The 18,574-nt window shown below is 35.0% G+C and overlaps 3 protein-coding genes across 3 annotated transcripts; 1 reads left to right on the forward strand and 2 right to left on the reverse strand.

Moving 5' to 3' along the window:
• Window positions 1–2,229: 2,229 nt before the first annotated feature.
• LOC134232669 (tRNA (cytosine(38)-C(5))-methyltransferase-like) lies at window positions 2,230–6,605 on the reverse strand. The gene is made up of 9 exons (XM_062714653.1): window positions 6,519–6,605; window positions 6,107–6,216; window positions 4,573–4,721; window positions 3,850–3,961; window positions 3,623–3,730; window positions 3,105–3,520; window positions 2,952–3,009; window positions 2,574–2,730; window positions 2,230–2,352 (listed from the first exon to the last, which is right to left on the reverse strand). Exons 1-9 carry the CDS (start codon window positions 6,571–6,573, stop codon window positions 2,243–2,245), a joined length of 1,275 nt encoding a protein of 424 aa, XP_062570637.1. The 5' UTR covers window positions 6,574–6,605; the 3' UTR covers window positions 2,230–2,242.
• A 1,650-nt stretch (window positions 6,606–8,255) lies between these two features.
• Window positions 8,256–11,751, forward strand: LOC134232667 (sulfotransferase 6B1-like). Its single transcript, XM_062714651.1, has 5 exons — window positions 8,256–8,443; window positions 9,459–9,782; window positions 9,957–10,054; window positions 11,290–11,437; window positions 11,624–11,751. The coding sequence occupies exons 1-5, from the start codon at window positions 8,296–8,298 to the stop codon at window positions 11,749–11,751; spliced, it is 846 nt and encodes a 281-aa protein (XP_062570635.1). The 5' UTR covers window positions 8,256–8,295.
• Window positions 11,752–11,871: 120 nt separating this feature from the next.
• Window positions 11,872–13,190, reverse strand: LOC134232666 (small conductance calcium-activated potassium channel protein 2-like). The gene has a single exon (XM_062714650.1). It carries the CDS (start codon window positions 13,185–13,187, stop codon window positions 11,928–11,930), a length of 1,260 nt encoding a protein of 419 aa, XP_062570634.1. The 5' UTR covers window positions 13,188–13,190; the 3' UTR covers window positions 11,872–11,927.
• Window positions 13,191–18,574: the final 5,384 nt, after the last annotated feature.

The following is an 18,574-nucleotide window of genomic DNA, read 5'->3' on the forward strand; positions in this document are numbered from 1 at the left end:
TTTAATATCAACCGCTTGACTTTCAATGCATGGTCATACATTCGATCTATTTTCCCCACTTCCGGTCCTGGTACGTATGTGGGCATGCAACACACTTTGAAAAATTAAGCACTTTGAAAATTTATTTCAAAGTGCGTTAAAATTGTCGCACAGACGGACATCCCGATCACAATACTAGTATACTTCCATGCTTTTCAAGCAATGATAACGTACTCTTCAAGAAAGAGACGCATAAAGTAGAATTTTATTGACACATTGCACATAAAGATTATTTAGTAAAATGCTGTTACTGTATTGATAATCACAGGTATACTCGTGGACAGCCCCCCCCCCCCCCATATACACCCAAGGTCAAAATAATTTTTGATGGTGGGAGGGGTATATGCAGGCACGTAGCATCGTTTCTAAAAGTAGGGGGGGCAGACAATTTTTTTTTACTTCTGACGTGCAAAAAAAAAATTGCCCAAACTCGAAAATCCTATATCGTGTGGGTAAAGGGGGGGGGGGGGGTTACAGGCCAACTTTTTTCAGATGCCGACTTCTTTCAGTACCAATTTCTTGCACACAATACTGCATTTCCCTTATATTACTTTACCGTAGTATTAACGGGGGGGGGGGGGGGCAACCATCTTTTAAATGGACAATATTTTCAATAGTAAATGTAATGTTGGGAAAAAAGTGTTGCTACGTGCCTGATATGGGGGTATCCTGTCCACAAGTACCTGTGATTTTGCCAAATGCTTACTCAATCCAGAAAATGTCAGATATAAAAATCGGAGAGGGCTACATTATTGCAGCTAGGTTTAAATCTGCCGATTTACATGTAGATAACTGGCAGAAACAGACTGCCGTTGCTTTGCAAGAATGTGATTATCAAAGTTTGAAACGAGCCGTAGGCGCATTTGCTGCAGGATGCTGTAATTGCATCTGAAATTTGCTTCCCATAACTGTTGAAATATTAGATACGCGAATGTCCAGTGGATGCTGCAAAATTGAAAAAGCATGTGCAGGTAGAACATTTTAGACCTAGAGTACCTTTTCCATCAAAGTCCTTTAAATATGAATATGTAATATCGTTTTTCATATCATTACACTACCACCACCAAATCTTTCAACGTCCCAGAGGCAGTTTTCTGCCTTAATACGTTCATTACGAAGCACTGTTAAACTTATGGCAGGGTTTACGATAAACATTCTGGACCAGTAGCCAAGCAAACATGTTTAGCGGTGTTGCTGTGGTCAAACTCTGTTGATCTGAAGTTGATTTCAAAAGAGAAAGCTTTAATTTCTCTCCGCACCCCATCCGCGCGACCTGGGCTCGAGGTTTGAGCTCTGTTTTTAACATCTCGACCATGAGATGGTTTTTGTAATGGTAAAACAATAGCATGAATAATGAATAGTCCTCTTGAAATAATTCCAGCATTCCGTAGTCAACTGCAGATGCTCTTGTTAGATGTTCTGTGCAGTTCAGGGATAGGTAATGCTGTAGATAATGTCATTGTGAAACATTGAAATTTACGTAATCCTTTGAAGCGATCTTGCGCTGTTGATATCACACGTGGTCTGTCATATTTTTGCGAACATTGGTTGTTCCTTGTTAAAGGTATGTTTTATGGGTTAGATATGGTGCTGTGCGTAACATAAACCTCTTGCAATTGTTGAATGTGGTACAAGGATTTTTAATTTTTAAGGACCATGACCAAAAGTGGATTTTCACCCACAACTTAGGGATCAAATCCTTCCTCCATGACTCTAGAGCTCTGACCACTGTGTCAAGCAGGTGACCTCTACTTGCCAGCTATACTGTCTGACTTATGGCCATTAATCAGTAAGGGATTTTTCCTTGGGGACAAATAAGTGGACAGGGGACTTCCTCCCAAGTATTGGTCCATCTGCATCCTGCAGTGGATTTTAATCCACAATGTAAGGATCATCTCTAACCATGTCACTGACCTTTGTGGGCAACCCTTTATATATATATCAAATTTAAGCAAAATAGTATATTACAGTTCCTTAATTCCTGGTGTGTAATATTATCAGTTTTGATTTTATAGTACATGTGTATTCACAAACAAAACATTTTCAAAATTTACTGTCAAATACATACATTTTTGATCAAAAATACAACCATTTCTTATGATTTTGAAATAAATTCCTACATCTTTTTTCTGTTTTTGTTTTGAAAGAAATAAGTTCTTTGCATCACATTGTATATCCAGTATATCCAGTTCCACTGGTCCCGTCATTCTGGATTTTTAACCATTAATTGTATAAGAGCAGACACCACATGGACATTCAGACTATTACCCAAAGTCCTATACAGCTGAATTCGAGATAAATCCTCAGGAAAGTCTACAATGGAAAAAAAATCAATCCTTTTATAAAACACAAATTTACATCATAATTCCAGCTACAGCTACTGGTATTTTGAGCCTTTTTTGAACTTTTAACTCATGTGAGCTAAAAATCTAGCATTTAAGTAAACACTAACAGATACTAGTAAACAAAGAGGAATCAATGACCCTGGTAATTAATTTGGCAAAAACTGTTTGTTATAACCATCATCAGCTTACCATAGGTGGATGGAAAGCATAGGAAGTTGGCAATCTCTCTAGGAGTGAAGTATCGCAGTTGTAACCGTGACAACACTTCATAATCCTCATCTGACCAATCATCTCTATTCTTCAGTTCTTGAGTTCTATCTTTTAATTCACTGGCTTTTTCCATATTCTAGTATATAAGAAATATTTTCATACTAAGAGTGTATTAATATATCTATGAAAGGATAAACCTTGGTAGAAAGGAGATCATATTAGTTTACATGACAATGTAATTAAAATTAATTGACACAATAAGAGCAACTGTAATTGTCATTTTTATGTATGTCATGCACATGTAAGAGCTGAAACGATATATGGTTTGAAAAACTACCAAACAATATAAATACTTACAGAAATATTTGTAGACATTTGGAAAATGGAGCCTGCCCCTTCCATAAAGTGACCATATCTAGAATAAATAGAAACCAAAAAATATATAATACACATGTACTGAAAAAGGAAATTTATATTATCTCCGACCAATATATGTGAAAGCTTTATAACCTTTTAGTGAAGCAAGTTGTCTTTAGTAAACAAGGAAACACAATGTCCATGACGAGAAACCTCTTCAGTTCTTTTTTGGTCAACAAAAAGGAATCAAAATACTCAGGAGGTTTGTTCTCTAAAAAATTCAACACAGGGCAGCAGTCAGGATAAGGACTGGAGTCATCCTCTGTTATCTGTCTCATGTTATGCCCCGCTGTCTGTAGGCACTGCTCTCGACAGATTGGACATGTCATAGCAATGTTTCCCTGAGAAGAATCATTAGGCATATTTTCTGTATGTCTGTCCTCAGTTTTGCTAGAATGTTCCACATCTGTTTTTTCAGTCTGACACTCATTTTCACTTGAGGATTGAAATGTACTACTTTTCCCTGGGACATACTTTAAGTAATTTTCCTCTGGCAGTTTAGTCAGAATCTTCAAAAAAGAATTTCAAATTTAAATCAATCTTTTTTTATAAATTTGCTGTAGAGTACTGTAAATTCAATACACATGTAGTATAAAAATAAAACAAAATACCTCTGCTGAAGTTTCGAAAGAAAACTTTAAAGATTCTCTTTTAGCTATGAGGTAATATCGTAGTCTTGAATTCGGAATGCCAAACTGGAGTGGTGAAAGCAAAAACTCCTGCATAGAAGTCATATGTAATAATTAATAACAAATAATGCTTAAAAACAAGATAAATGAAAATAATGTAACAAAGCTGAGTTTAAGTATCATTTCTTTTTCTTCAGAAAATTAAATACCTGATAGGCAAAGTTGCATTCCCTTAATGTTTCACGTAACTTAAGGCAAGTGTCAGATTCTTCAAAGCCTTTCACATTTTCAATGAGGATGTACTTTGGACAGTTATTTAACCTAGTACATTTAATAAACTGAATTTAGTATCCACATGCAATTAAAAATTTAAAAAATTTATTTCTAGGACAATAGCATCTTCGCTAGCCAAGGGTTTCCGATCTGAAATCTACTCTACAAGAGTAGATTTCGGATCAGAAACCCTTGGCTAGCGAAGATGGGACAATAGGACAATTTTCAACAAAAAATCAGATTCATCCAGGAAAGAAAGTACTATAATTGCAGAAAATTGTGTGGAAATAATTTATATTCCTCATTTTGGAAGGAGGTAGTATATGGTAAAGTTGAACTTCAGTATCTCGAACACGGATATCTCGAATACCATGGATATATCCTCGAACACGGATATCTAGAATACCATGGATATATCCTCGAACACAGATATCTAGAATACCATGGATATATCCTCAAACACGGATATGAATACCATGGATATGTCAAAATGACTGGGAAGTCCTAACCACATATTTATTAAGTATTTTACCCTTGATATCTCAAGCTCTTGGATATCTCAAAGTTTTTTCTGGTCCTATCAAGTTTGACCATTAGTATAACGAGATACAAAAACGTGTACAACTAAACTTTGCAATAATTAACACAGCCACTAATACCTTGGAAGTAAGGACAACAGATGAAGGAAAGAGCTGGTTCTGATGTCATTGGCGTCCAGTTTCTTACCAACTCTAGTGAATGGTTGACAAGGGGGACTCATCAAAATCATATCTATCTTCATCTCATCAAGCTTTTTGGCAGATAGTGACTGAAGGAAGTACATGTGAATAATAAAAAAAATATCAATATATATATAGACATATTGCAAAATTTCTAAATCTATTTTTAAAAAGTTCCAAGCAAAATCTAGAGGTACTGTGAACAATGAGCTCACTTAATGATACCCCCGCCTCCCATATGTCAACGTTTTGTTGTGGAAAACCCAAAATATGTTTGATCAAAAAGTAAAACAGGAGGTGCACAATGGCAATATGTAATAAAGATTCTGTGAAAGTTTCATCAAATTTCATTCAGTGGTATGAGAGAAGTTGTGGATAAGAGATGGGTACCCCAAAGCATAAAAGATGGACAAACATACCCTTTAGCTTTTCAAGCCGGGGGGGGGGGATATAATAAACATTGATTTTTAGCTCTACTGGTCAGAGACCAGAAGAGCTTATGCGATATATGCGTCCGGCGTCCGTCCGTCTGTCTGTCTGTCCGTCTGTCTGTAAACAATTTTTAAAAACGCTACTCCTCCTACAATTTTAGTCTGATTTCAATATTACTTGGCACACAAGTAGACTACACTAAGATACATAGAATAGTGCATCGGTTTTTGATTTTGATGAACGGTGTTGCCATGGTTACTAAAAATAGAATTTTCTGTGAAATTCCTTTAAAACGCTATTCCTTCTACAATTTTGGTCTGATTTCAATATAACTTGGCACACAAGTAGACTACACTAAGATACATAGAATAATGCATCGGTTTTTGATTTCGATGAATGGTGTTGCCATGGTTACTAAAAATAGAATTTTCTGTGAAATTCCTTTAAAACGCTATTCCTTCTACAATTTTGGTCTGATTTAAATATAACTTGGCACACAAGTAGACTACACTAAGATACATAGAATAGTGCATCGGTTTTTGATTTCGATGAACGGTGTTGCCATGGTTACTAAAAATAGAATTTTCTGTGAAATTCCTTTAAAACGCTACTCCTTCTACAATTTTGGTTTGATTTCAATATAACTTGGCACACAAGTAGACTACACTAAGATACATAGAATAGTGCATCGGGTTTTGGTTTCGATAAACGGTGTTACCATAGTTACTAAAAATAGAATTTTCTGTGAAATTCTTTTAAAACCCTACTCCTTCTACAGTTTTAGTTTGATTTCAAAATAAGTTGGCACACAAGTAGACTACACCAAGATACATAAAATAGTGCAATGGTTTTTGATAAGTTTTTCGACAGAGACTTCTGGTTTAATTTCAGTGCTGTTATATCTTAAAATATTAGTATTAAACATTTATTAATAATATTACCTGACTTGTAATAGGTATGATACATTTATAGAAATCTGGACAAAAACTTATCAGTATTTGTTGAATTTAATTTTGATAAGGAAAACATAAAAGTGTCTCACCTCAATTCCACAATCCATTAACTTGGTTCCAGGAAAGTTGTGCTTGTAAATCTTGTTTGCAGTTGTATTCACATCAATGGCTGCTACTACCTCGTGAGGTATACCACTGTCTAACATTATAATGAACAGAATCAAATTTAAATTGTTTGTCAATAGTGTCATGTTGTAAATTTTGAATTTACCGGGTGGCAGTAAATACAAAATTTTGTCATGTTGTAAATTTTGTATTTACTGCCACCCGGTAAATTCAAAATTTACAACATGACAATAGGTTAAACTTAACTTCTTGACTGAAAGATTTATATGGCTATATGTCCTTTTGTAGATCTAAAACTTTCAAGAAAAACGTTGGTTTCAAAACAAGTAAGCGAGTGTTTATACACGTCAAAGTACACTACGAATACTTTTTTACCTTTTACAGCGCAATGCATTCCACCTATTCCACTGTACAATTCTAAAACCTTCATTTTCACAAAATATCAAGCAGCTCAGCTGCTGGTGTCAACACACACATGGACCTACTTTCTTTTTCTAATTTCGTGTTCATCAAACCCGATTAAAAATAGACCTATAACCCGTTTCCTTTGAAATAACAATAACATTTTTCTTCTTCCAACTGCGATAGCTGCAAGAGAAAATAATCATATATATTATGAAATGTATTCGACTCATGGGCTCAGAAAAAGCATAATATGGAATGTGAAAAAATATGTTTATAATGACAGTAATAACGTTCCATACATGACTGTATGTAGGTCAAAAATAATAAACAGGTACGTAAAGCAATGATTCAATAATTAACTTAATTCAGTAATTAAACTTAACAGTCTTATGGATTGACACATCACCTGTCTGAAGCAAATGTTTAAGGGACATTTTCTGACAACATGTTGATTGTCCGTTCGTCTATAATCACCTTTTCACGTCTCCAGGACCAATAAACTTGCCGAAAAGCATTTATAGTTAGAGGGAATTGATGCACAGGCAGTGTAAATCCAAACTTTTTTTTTTGAAAAACATGACCCAAAGCAATGGTTTGGATACAATTATTGGGAATCAAATTCAGTTTTACATAGAAATGTACATGTATGAAAACAAACAAACAAACAAAAAAAAAAGCTTTTAAAAATCTCCCTCACAAGAACTGCGAGGCCACGTTGAGCTATTTTAGTGTGCGTGCCTAGCTCTTAATTTTTGTTCAAACCATGACGTGAACCCAGGGGAAGATGGGCCCAGCAAAAGAGGTCTTACACTGCAATTTATACTTATGTAGACGTTCGGGCTTTACGGACCGTGGATATCGGCCTGGATAGCTCAGTGGTTAGAGCACCTGACTAGTTATGCAGGGGTCCCGGGTTCGATTCCCGGTCCAGCCATATGTTTTCTTTGTGCATTTCTCCTGTATATCAAATCAAAAAATTGCAAGGGTAGCAAGATCAAGTGTCCATCAGAAACAAAGGCCTTACGCTATCAGACCTTAGTCAGGCCCATCTTGGAATACGGGGGCAAGACCTGGAATTCTTACACCAGGGACACTTGAGTATTGATTGGCACACTGGAGATGGTCCAAAGACGAGCTGCCCATATGGTAACATATGACCAAATGACAACTAGTAGCGAAGACATATTGAAACAGCTGAGATGGACATCCCTTCAGACGTGGTCAAGCAAAAGCTGTCATGACACACCGCATAGTGTACCAGCTCAATTCCACCACTCCTCCTGTACCCAGCCACTACAACCAGGGGAAACAGCATGGTGTTCCCGGTTCCTTATGCGAGAAACTTAGTGTACCAGAAGTCATTTTTCCCGGGTGGTATTCGCGTGTGGAACTCTGTGTCAGATACTTAGTGTACCATGCATGCAGAAGTCATTTTTCACGGATGGTATTCGCGTGAGGTATGCACTCTATGCCAACATCATTGGTTATCACCACCTCCCTAGATAGCTTCAAATCGAAGCTATCTAGCCACATCATCGACGATGAAAGTTCTATCTTTACGAATTTAATAATAGTTTTATTTTGAATTATTTTATGTACATCTGTCGATCTACTTTAGTTTATGATTGTTTAGTCAAAACAAATTATACGTATATATATGCACTGTTATCATGTTTATCGTATAAGTGTGTCTGATAGATAAAGTAGTCACGCAAAAAAGAATAATTTTGGCCTTTGTTAGTTCAGAATGTATAAGCCGCTCCCGAGATGCCCCGATGGGACTCTTCTCCCGCCGTTTGATACTTACATGAGGGATGCAACACAACGATTAAAGGAAATACAACATTTACAGACTAGAGACGATGATATACTTGTCAGTTCATATCCTAAATCAGGTAAGTCCAGTACATTAAATTTTTATACGCTTCTTATTATATTTTAAAAATTTCTTTTTTTTTCACTTAATTATTGTAAAGATACAAAATGATACAAAAAAGGTTTTCATCGTTTACTAAGAGACTAAGAGAGAATTTCAAAAAACACTTTTTACGGATTTTTGGCTCAAATCTGGAATTAAATTGGAAGCTTTTAAAAGCTAACATAGTTCTAGTTTGTTTGAATGATATACTAGTACATGTATTTTGAAACTTCCGTTCCTCATTTAACTTGCATTTGAAAATTTCCTCAAGTCTTTGATTGTGTAAAAATGATAACTTAATTCATTGTTCTAAAAATACTTTGAGAGGCAGAAAAGAAGATATTTCCTTACGCCACCATTCTCGCCAAAAATATAGTCCCTGGTAGTTGTCAAACGCAATTTACCATTTCTATTTAAAGTTATATAGGTGTGATGAGGAAAGAAAAATGTTTTTATTTTAAAAATCTCTTACACCTAAATATAAAAGACATAAATGAGCAAAGATACTTGAATATATCAACTAATCAGAAACCAGAGAAGAATCCTACCTTAAAAATAAATAAATGAAATAAAGTAATTAAAAAATAAAATATAAATAAATAAATTAAGTCTCACATATGAAGTACCATCCGGTAGTAAATGTGTGATCTGATTTTTATCTGGTGACCTAAGTACCTACGTCAAAAGCAAGTTTAGTAACATTATGTATAAGTTTATATAGTCACTTTAACATTTATTTCATTTGTTTCTCAGTTTAACATGAAGGATATGGAGATAACGAACAGTATTCAATATGAAAGTCCATAAAACAATACAAAACACGGACCTTGTAAACATCAGAGGTGGGATCAGGAGCCATGGAGGTGTGAGCATCCCCTGCTGACCGGTCACACCCGCCATGTACTTCTTGTCATGATCAGGAAATAACGGAATTATCCGTCGTCAATTCAGTTTATAAAACTGATTTAACAGTGACATGATTTTATTCGCAGGAAGTCATTGGATGCATGAATTTTTGTGTAGAGTACTCCACGACCAAGAAGCGAAATTTCCTCGAATGGAACACACTTTCCTGGACATAATACCCGAATTTTCTCGAATGGATTCTTTACCATCCCCACGAATTCTTTACACACATCTACCTGTTCATTTCCTGCCAGAGGACCATATCAAAAACGGAAGGAAGATAATACACATCGTCCGTGACCCTAGGGACATAGCTGTCTCGGCTTACTACCACTTCCTGAATGTACCATTTTTCAAGGACTACTTACCCACAGATTGGAACAGCCATCTTTCCGATTTTATGTCAGGCAGTAAGTGTCAGATAAATGTGCAATACAAATGGAATTCAATATCCATAGCGTTTAATTCCCTTTTTTAAAACAAATACAGAAATTTCTTCATACGGCATACTAACTGAACACGCCCCTTCAAAATCGGTAAAATATTAGTCATTGATGGCCTTTTTTTATTACAAATTTCCACAGATTTCATGTACGGGGAATGGTGCCAGTATGAACTTCAATGGGAGAAATTCTCTAAGTCTGGCAATGTTTTAGTTCTGCGATACGAAGATATGAAGTCGGTAAGATTTCGGTTGAGACTTACTTTTCTCTTTTGTTTCAGATTCATACAAACTTTGTTGTTTAACGTCCATGTCGAGACTTTTTCACTCATATGGAGACGCCACCACTTGAAGGTGGAGAGCTGCAAATTATTACGTATGTTCTGCACTCGAGACCATTGAGCACTGAGGGATTTTCGTGCAAGCAGTAACTGCAACATGGGTCCTCGGTTTATACGGTCTCATCCGAAGGACCGTCTTCTCGCCCAACAATGGGATTCAAACCCGCGACGTAAGGATAAACTTCTTCTACGAGACACTAGCAGACTCTCTAACCACTGCGCCAGCACGCGGGCGACTACAAACTTTATAAATAACCTTCTAAAATGGCATTCTAGAAGGCTTGCATTTTCTTTGCTGTATTTTCTTCCCACGATTTTTAAAATTAATAGACATGTATATTTGAAAAAAAAAACATTTTCCTTCACCAGTTTCTGGGTGAATTTGGGGTTACTTTTAATGGTTATAAAGATCAACGATCCATTAGCGCCCCGCTCTGTGGGTGCCTTACAATGATCAGTCTGTACGTCCGTCCATCTTTCCGCCCGTCTGTTCGTCCGAGATCTCTTGTCCGGAGCATGTCTTCTTTCTCCTTGGCCCAATGCGGCTCATACTTCACCCACAGAGTATCTTTGGGTAAAAAGTGTGCAGTGACCTTGAACCATGTTTCTGGGGCTAAGGTTAAGGTCATAGCATATTCATAGGAAAAATCCATGTCTGGAGCATATCCTCTCCCCTTGGTCCAATGTGGCTCATAGGTACTTCACTCACAGATTAACACTGCTCAGTGGATCCAGTCGGCCTCAAACTTTACCAGTTGACTCAGGGTACGGAATATTTGTGATTTTCCTTCCAAATTTTGATAGAGGATATACATGTACACCAATTTTCATAGAGGATATGCAACATTCGTGACTTTTGTGTTATTTTTTAATAGAGGGTATGGAGCCTTCGTAATTTTTGTGCCAATGTTCGAAGCTGAAAGTAGGACCCTTTGAGATGGCCACCGTCTCAATGATATTCTAGTTTGATCTATTTTATTTTTTCAAATTGTTACATTGCCAATTGTGTGACATGCTTAACATTTATGATGCCAAAATCTCCAAACTATTATCATAGTACCGGTATTATACAGGAAAAAAATTGTACGATTTGATAATTTAGAGGGTTTTGAAGCATTACATGTATATATTCAGGATGAAGTAAAGTATGTAAGAAGGATTGCGGAATATTTGGGCATACCATGTGACAAGGAAGCTGCCGTTCGAATTGCCTCCGATTGCCATATTTTAAAATTAAGAGAGCGCAAGAAATCAGGAAGATTAGGTTTCATATACCGTAAAGGTAAGCAAACTAAGCTCGCAATTAAAATATAACGTAAAACAACATACATGTACAATTTAATTCAGTCATACAAGATAAGGAATTCGCAAATCAATTCAGTGTCACTTTTTTTAACGTTTTTAGAATGTAAAATTTTCATGCTTCCATTACTTACTAATTATTGTTTAACACTTGATTTACTTACAGGGGAAGTAGGAGATTGGAAAAACCATTTCTCCTCGGCACAAGAAAAACAATTCAGTTTGTTTTTTAGAGAGAGGTTGAGGGATTCAAGTTTAAATTCTTACTTTCAGACAATAAAATCTAAAATATAATACCGATTAATTGTTTGTATTTTAAACCATACAATATTTAAAACCAGTTATGTCAATTCCCAGCAACATGTCCTTAAAAAAACTCCATTAGTTAATATTATCATGTAGACATTTCCATGATATATTTCAAACTAAATATATATAATGTCACACACACTAAAATAAAATGATTCTTCTTAATTTGGCTTATATCGTGTATTATCTCTAACCAGGACTCTGTGTATATCGTTAAATTTGCATTGCAAGTCTCTGGCCATTTTCTGCATGTACACAAGGTCCGATTTCAGGCCCCTGATGGATCGCTGTACATCTTCCGTCTTTTTCTCCACGTCACTCATCCCTTTACTGATTTCGATGAAACCAATCGTGGACTCGCCGGTGGAATCCCTCTTGCGTTTTGCTTCCTGCATGGCGTTTATGGCTTGCAGTAGTTTTCCGTGAACGCGAATGTATTCCATGTTCATGACATTACTCCTTCGCAGACGACAAAGCTGAAACCAATTCTTAATGGCGTCAGCGGCTGCCGTCTTCCTCCTTTTATCCAACTGTGCCTTTAGTACAAAATTGTACACGTATTTTTCTGCTCTAGATGGTTCTAACTTCTGTGCTAAAACGGCGATCAGAAGTGCTGTGGTGCCGACCCCCATTAGACCAGTAGCCACAGAAACAAACCGTCCACATACACTAATGGGGTATATGTCACCATATCCAATGGTTAAAAATGTCACTGATACCATCCACATCATGGTCCAGTAGTCCGAGTGGTCTTTCTCAAATTGATAGAACGCCTCACATGTTCTCATGGCCCAAGAGTTGATGAGTAATATAGAAATCATAATTACTATCAACACATTCCCGGGATGTGTGGACATCAGCCCCTTGAACAAAAATAGCGCATCAATTTTGACTTTATTCAGAGCTCCTAAACCGTGTGTTGCTGTCCCTGCTAGAAGCTTGTTATGAACTACAGCCATTCTGCCAAGAAGATAGACACGTAAAATCATCAGTATGGACATAATGGCGTCAGACGAAGCGTTAACTATTTCTCCGTTTGGTTTGGAGATTGGAATAGTGATATTAATTGGCAAAGGATGAAGCGCGCATACAAATAATTCTAAGAAAATCTTACAGTAGGTATCGCGAAATGTCACAGCTAGCCTCCAGGAATTCAAATGATTATCTGTCATGCGCAGTTGGACTACCGTCACATAGTACAAAATAATGGATACGAGCAGTATGATAGTTGAATATGAAATGAAGGATTTCAGGACAATAGATGTTATCGACGATTTAGTAATACATCCTAATAAGTAAAGTTCGTTTTCTACAAGCATAAGTATGAAGCCAAATAGAGCCGCAATTAGCTGAACATCTACTATATTCCTCCTTCGTTGCAGCAGATTTTCTCTTACTGCCAATCGTTCTCCGACTGTCATTCCTAACGTCCAAATGTTTTCTTCCTCCTCTTCATGGTCGGTGAATTTAGTGTGTTTTCCGTAAACCTTATCAAATAATGGCAGGCTAAGATCTTCCATAGGAAAGTTTCCACTCATTTTCTTTTCCGGGTTTACATAACCAATTTTGCTGCTCACTTATTTAAAAATCAGTGACGTCATAATGAATTACGTCACGAAACGAAATGAAAATGCCGAAGAATCATATCTAAATTCTTTTTATGAAAAAAAAACCACATTCAGATTTCATTTCATTATCTGAGATACAGTTCCGTTTGATAATTTTGTAAATGTTTCTATTTATTGTGGCTTGAGAGATACTTCCCAGCAATATTTTAAACCGTATGCAAAGTGATAAATTAGTTGATAAAAGTCTTGACTTTACATGGTTGTATGTAAAAAATAAATTTTGTACAAAGTAACAAAATACTCGTTGAAAAGTCGAATTTTTCGAAATATTTTGCCTTTTTTTCCTGAGACTATGTTACATTCGGATTAGTCTTGCATATTTAAGAAGGCTAGCATTCAAATTTCTCGTAATTCGGCACTAAATTCACTGAAAATAGAAGTTTGCCGATTTTGTGATACATTTACGTGGTTAATTTTTATAGTACAGTTCAATTATTAGAGCTTGAACTAAGAAATTTGAATGCTGGTTTACACTTTATAAACTTGTAATATAATTTGAATATCAAGTTATTTTGCTATTGATTATACTTGTACAAAAAATTATAAAAGCCAATAAGGAGTAAACCCTTACGTCGCTTGTTCGAACCCAAAGTGCAGTTCTTCGGATAAGACCGTACGTAGAGAACGAGGTTCTGTATCGCAGTACGTACGAAAAAAGATCAATCACTACTAAAGGTCTGAAATGCCGGGTACATTTGTAGCCCTCTACCGGCAAGTGGTGGAGTCGTAAAATGAGTGAAAAAAAATCCTGGAGGGACATTTAACAAACTCACGCTTTCTTGCTTTCAATGATTATCTTAAGGGAGTTGAGAGAGCTGAAAATCAAATCTTTTATGAACCTTTAAAAAATATGGAGATGTTTGAATGTGCATTCTGGAAAAGAGAAAGGAAAAGCAAAAACAAGAACATTGTTTTTTATGCAAATTTTTTTAATAAACTTTTTAATGTATCTTTCACAAACACAGGGGAAATGTAAATAAGCTAGGTCATTGCCGAGTTACCCCCCCCCCCCTCCCCTCCATGTACATGTTATTTATAAATCCCACAGCTCCACATTTAGTAGTACGTAAATCATATCCTTTATATAAATACTATAATTTAAATATCCCATAAACTTGGGTGTTTTAACTGATTCGAATTCTTGACGTACATGTATGTTGAAACCTGATATGTAGTACGAGAAGAACATTCAAAGATACACTATATTGCCAATATTATTATTCTTCGATGACCTTGCTAAAAACCTTGTTTTCAAGTTTGTTGAGAAATTCAGTGACCCACTTTGAAATTATGTTCTAATTCGTTTCACTCAAACGAACATAAATTATTTACAATCAAAACAAGAACACTTGTCTACATAGGAGATGGAAGCGCTTGCTTGCCAATATTTATTAGACGTATACATTTACAAAAACAAGTCTTCAATGGTACCGATTCTCTACCTTCCTTCTACAATATATCAAAAATATAATTAATCACACATAACAGTACAAAATGCATTTTAACACAATGCTTTATATGTCCTCACTTCACTGATTAAAAACGTAATATAATGCATGTATGAACACAATTATGCTTCCCTCGCCGCCCAGGAAAAACCATAGATAAAAAACAACATCGATTTATGTTGAAAAAACTATGGAAACCTGTAAGTCCGCAGCAATTGCGAGGTAAACAAAATGAATGGCGGACTCATTCTCACAAACTTACGTACGTATCATATATTATAATGTACAATTAATCTACTAGTTTAAGTAAAAACCTATGCAAAATGAATGTAAGTTAGAACTATCTGTAAACACATTTCGACTATATGTAGCTAATATGTACCCCTACACAACAATCTTACATTTATATCAAATTTTACATAAAATTATCTAGAGCGACTAAGCAAATTGTTTTCCATCTTTGACAATTAACCTGTTGTGTACAAAACTTTTAATTTTTTTTTTTTTTTAAATGAAAACAATTACTTTCTTTAAACAAAATACTAGTAAAAGGTTGAAGTAAGTAAGAGGGTGGGTGGGTGGGTGTGAATGTCGCAAAGCAAAGTCTTCGAATGAGTTAAAATCGTGATTAAAGTGAATACCTGTTCACCCGTTCTACAGGTATCGACCTTTAAATACTGACCAATAGCTACTGTCGCTATTATTAGCACATAATAAACAAAAGCACGTGTTCCTTGTACATACGATAAATTAATTTATGTTCTAATTCGTTTCACTCAAACGAACATAAATTATTTACAATCAAAACAAGAACACTTGTCTACATAGGAGATGGAAGCGCTTGCTTGCCAATATTTCGAACATAAAGAAAGAGGGCTCTGGTTTTTCTACAAGCTCAAGAAGCAGTTAAAAATTAATGTTCATTTATATAAGGAATCTTTGCTAACAATTTTTGTAAATGTTGATCTTTATTGCATTTTCTTGATCATACGTGTGTTTAACAATTTCTGGTGGAAACTTTATTTATTTTTAAGTAAAACTAGATATGCAATCTTAACCTATATTTGTCCAAATAAATATAAAGCATTCAAAATGTTTGTCCCATTCTTGTGTTGAATATATGTTTGGAACAATGATCCTTTTTAAACAAGCTTTTGCAACAAAGCAACCATAGTTTTGACGCTGATACTGGAAATAAAAAACTAGATCGTACTCACTTTGTTCAGGTCCGTTTTGTTTTTTCTATAAATGATAAAGAATAAGTATCATAAAATAACATCGAATCTCCAAACATTATTCGTTCAATTCCATCTTAAGCTATCAAACATAAGAAACTAAATAAATCATATCTTATATAGTGTTTTATATTATTGATATGGATTTCACCATTAGCAAGATTGAACGCATACATATATTTCTTTTATAAAAGTATAAGTCTTTAAGATTTCATTTTTCAGACATGACAGATGTTATCAGATGTAAATCATTATAATATGCGCTGTTAATACAGTTGTATTTTCCTTCAATTCACTTAATTGCCTATTAAAATTGACCGTTCAAAAACAAAAACATCAGTATATTCTTTTAAGTATATAGAACCATACAACTTATGTCTTATTCTTTTTGGGTATAGACTTTGATTTTACCATTTGCTAGATTGAACGCAAACATGTATTTCTCCTATACATTTATGAATTTTAAATAAAAAACATCTTTACATTCCAAACAAAACAAATGACGATTGTTTATCTTAAGTAATCATCATAATTTTCGCCGTAAAGCATTTTCCTTCAATTTGCTTGCCGAAAGTAAATAAGTTCTGAAAATCAATTAAAATTTTGCAACAAGCCTTTTAATTTAGAATACATGTATATCAAATTTATATAGCATAGTATCGCTGTAAATTATTTGCTGGCTGCATCATTCCGTGCACCAGAAATCATCATGATTACACCACTGACAACATACTATTCGACCAGACTTTAACAAGCTGCGACGTGCTACACACCAGAAAAATGTTTAGAACTACACTGGCTGCGTCAATACGCACCAGGACTTCCACTGGCTACAACATGCTATGCACCAGGACTTCTACTGGCTGCAACATGCTATGCACCAGGACTTCAACTGACTGCAACATGCTATGCACCAAGATTTCCACTGGCTACAACATGCTATGCACCAGGACTTCCACTGGCTGCAACATGCTATGCACCAGGACTTTCACAGGCTATAATGTGCTATGCACCAGGACTTCCACTGGCTGCAACATGCTATGCACCAGGACTTCCACTGGATGCATCGTGCTGTACACCAGAAACACCCTGAAAACTCTACTTGCGTCACATACGCACCAACATCAACTTACTAACTTCACTGGCTGCAACGTGCTATGCACCAAGAACATAATGATAAATCTACTAAATGAGGCATACTAAGCACCAGGATTACTATAAAGATCACTGTGCATTAAATGTATCTTATATACTGAATCTTCATGTGCAGTAAAACCTACACTTCATAACTGTGCAAAAATATAACTATTTTATAAACTTCTATTACAAAATACAATTAAGCACTGTTTTTCCATTATACTATATAAAGAATTTTTCACATGTAATTTTTTAACGACTTCTAGATCACTATTCATTTTATATTCTGCGACAGTGTGCATAAATATTTTTTTTTTTTTTTTTTTTTTTTTTTTTAACATTTTAATTTCTTAAGCCTTTAGAGCGGCATTTCCATGTACATCTGATTTTCTAATTTTAAACGAAGCAGTATTATATAACACAGATAAAGTATAATCACAACCGTTCAATGTTCAATGTAGATACAAATACAGGGTCTTGAGCCTTTAGAGCGGCATTTCCATGTACATCCGATTTTCTAATTTCTAACGAAGCAGTATCATATATAACACAGATAAAATATAATCACAACCGTTCAATGTCCAATATAGATTCAAATACAGGGATATAAAAAACGCCCCTCATTCAAAATTTATAAATCTTTACGATTATTTCAAAATAAAACCTAAAATAATAATAGTTAAGATATTCCTGTTTAAGACGTTCTGGTATTCCCCCCCAAAAAAATTATATATACAATTTTATGCTTGTATGTTCTTGAAATCTTAGACTGCTATCTATACACTGAATCAAAAAGCTCCTCGACACGTAACAACTTCAACCGACGTTTACTTGTTTTCAAATATCGCATGTCTTTTGAAAACAAACTGCAAATTAAATTTTATTTGCGTCGTAGTGCTGATGAGTGAAATCTAGTTTGTTCAAGTCGTGTCCAAAACAATATGATATGGCTAATTATAAATATCAATACGTTCACAGTTGAATCAAAATTTGACCGTGAAACCTGAACACAATCAATCGTATTCCATATAACCTCATTATAATATTTTACTGAAATATATATTATACTCGGATATTTATCATTAGACCAGAAAAGAAAGTCAACAATATAAAATAACATTTCTTAACTGTTTGAAAGCTTTATAAAAAATTTCAAAGAGATAAAATTAATCCAGAGCTTTCCCTTCTATCTTTCATTTAATAACGAGAAAATGAAATGATTTCATTTACAAGCAGTAGGCTTTTGTATTTTTGATTGATAGTATTTAAAATACATATATCTTATATCTAGAGGTTTTATCTAGAGTTTGTTGTTTTCCATGTGAAGCTGAGTGTGTTGCAAAGAGAATCTGTAAAAATT

This window comes from Saccostrea cucullata, unplaced genomic scaffold, assembly GCF_032062105.1.
Source record: "Saccostrea cucullata isolate Sc308-1 unplaced genomic scaffold, CSIRO_AGI_Scuc_v1 ctg10825, whole genome shotgun sequence".
NCBI classification, from domain to species: Eukaryota; Metazoa; Mollusca; class Bivalvia; order Ostreida; family Ostreidae; genus Saccostrea; species Saccostrea cuccullata.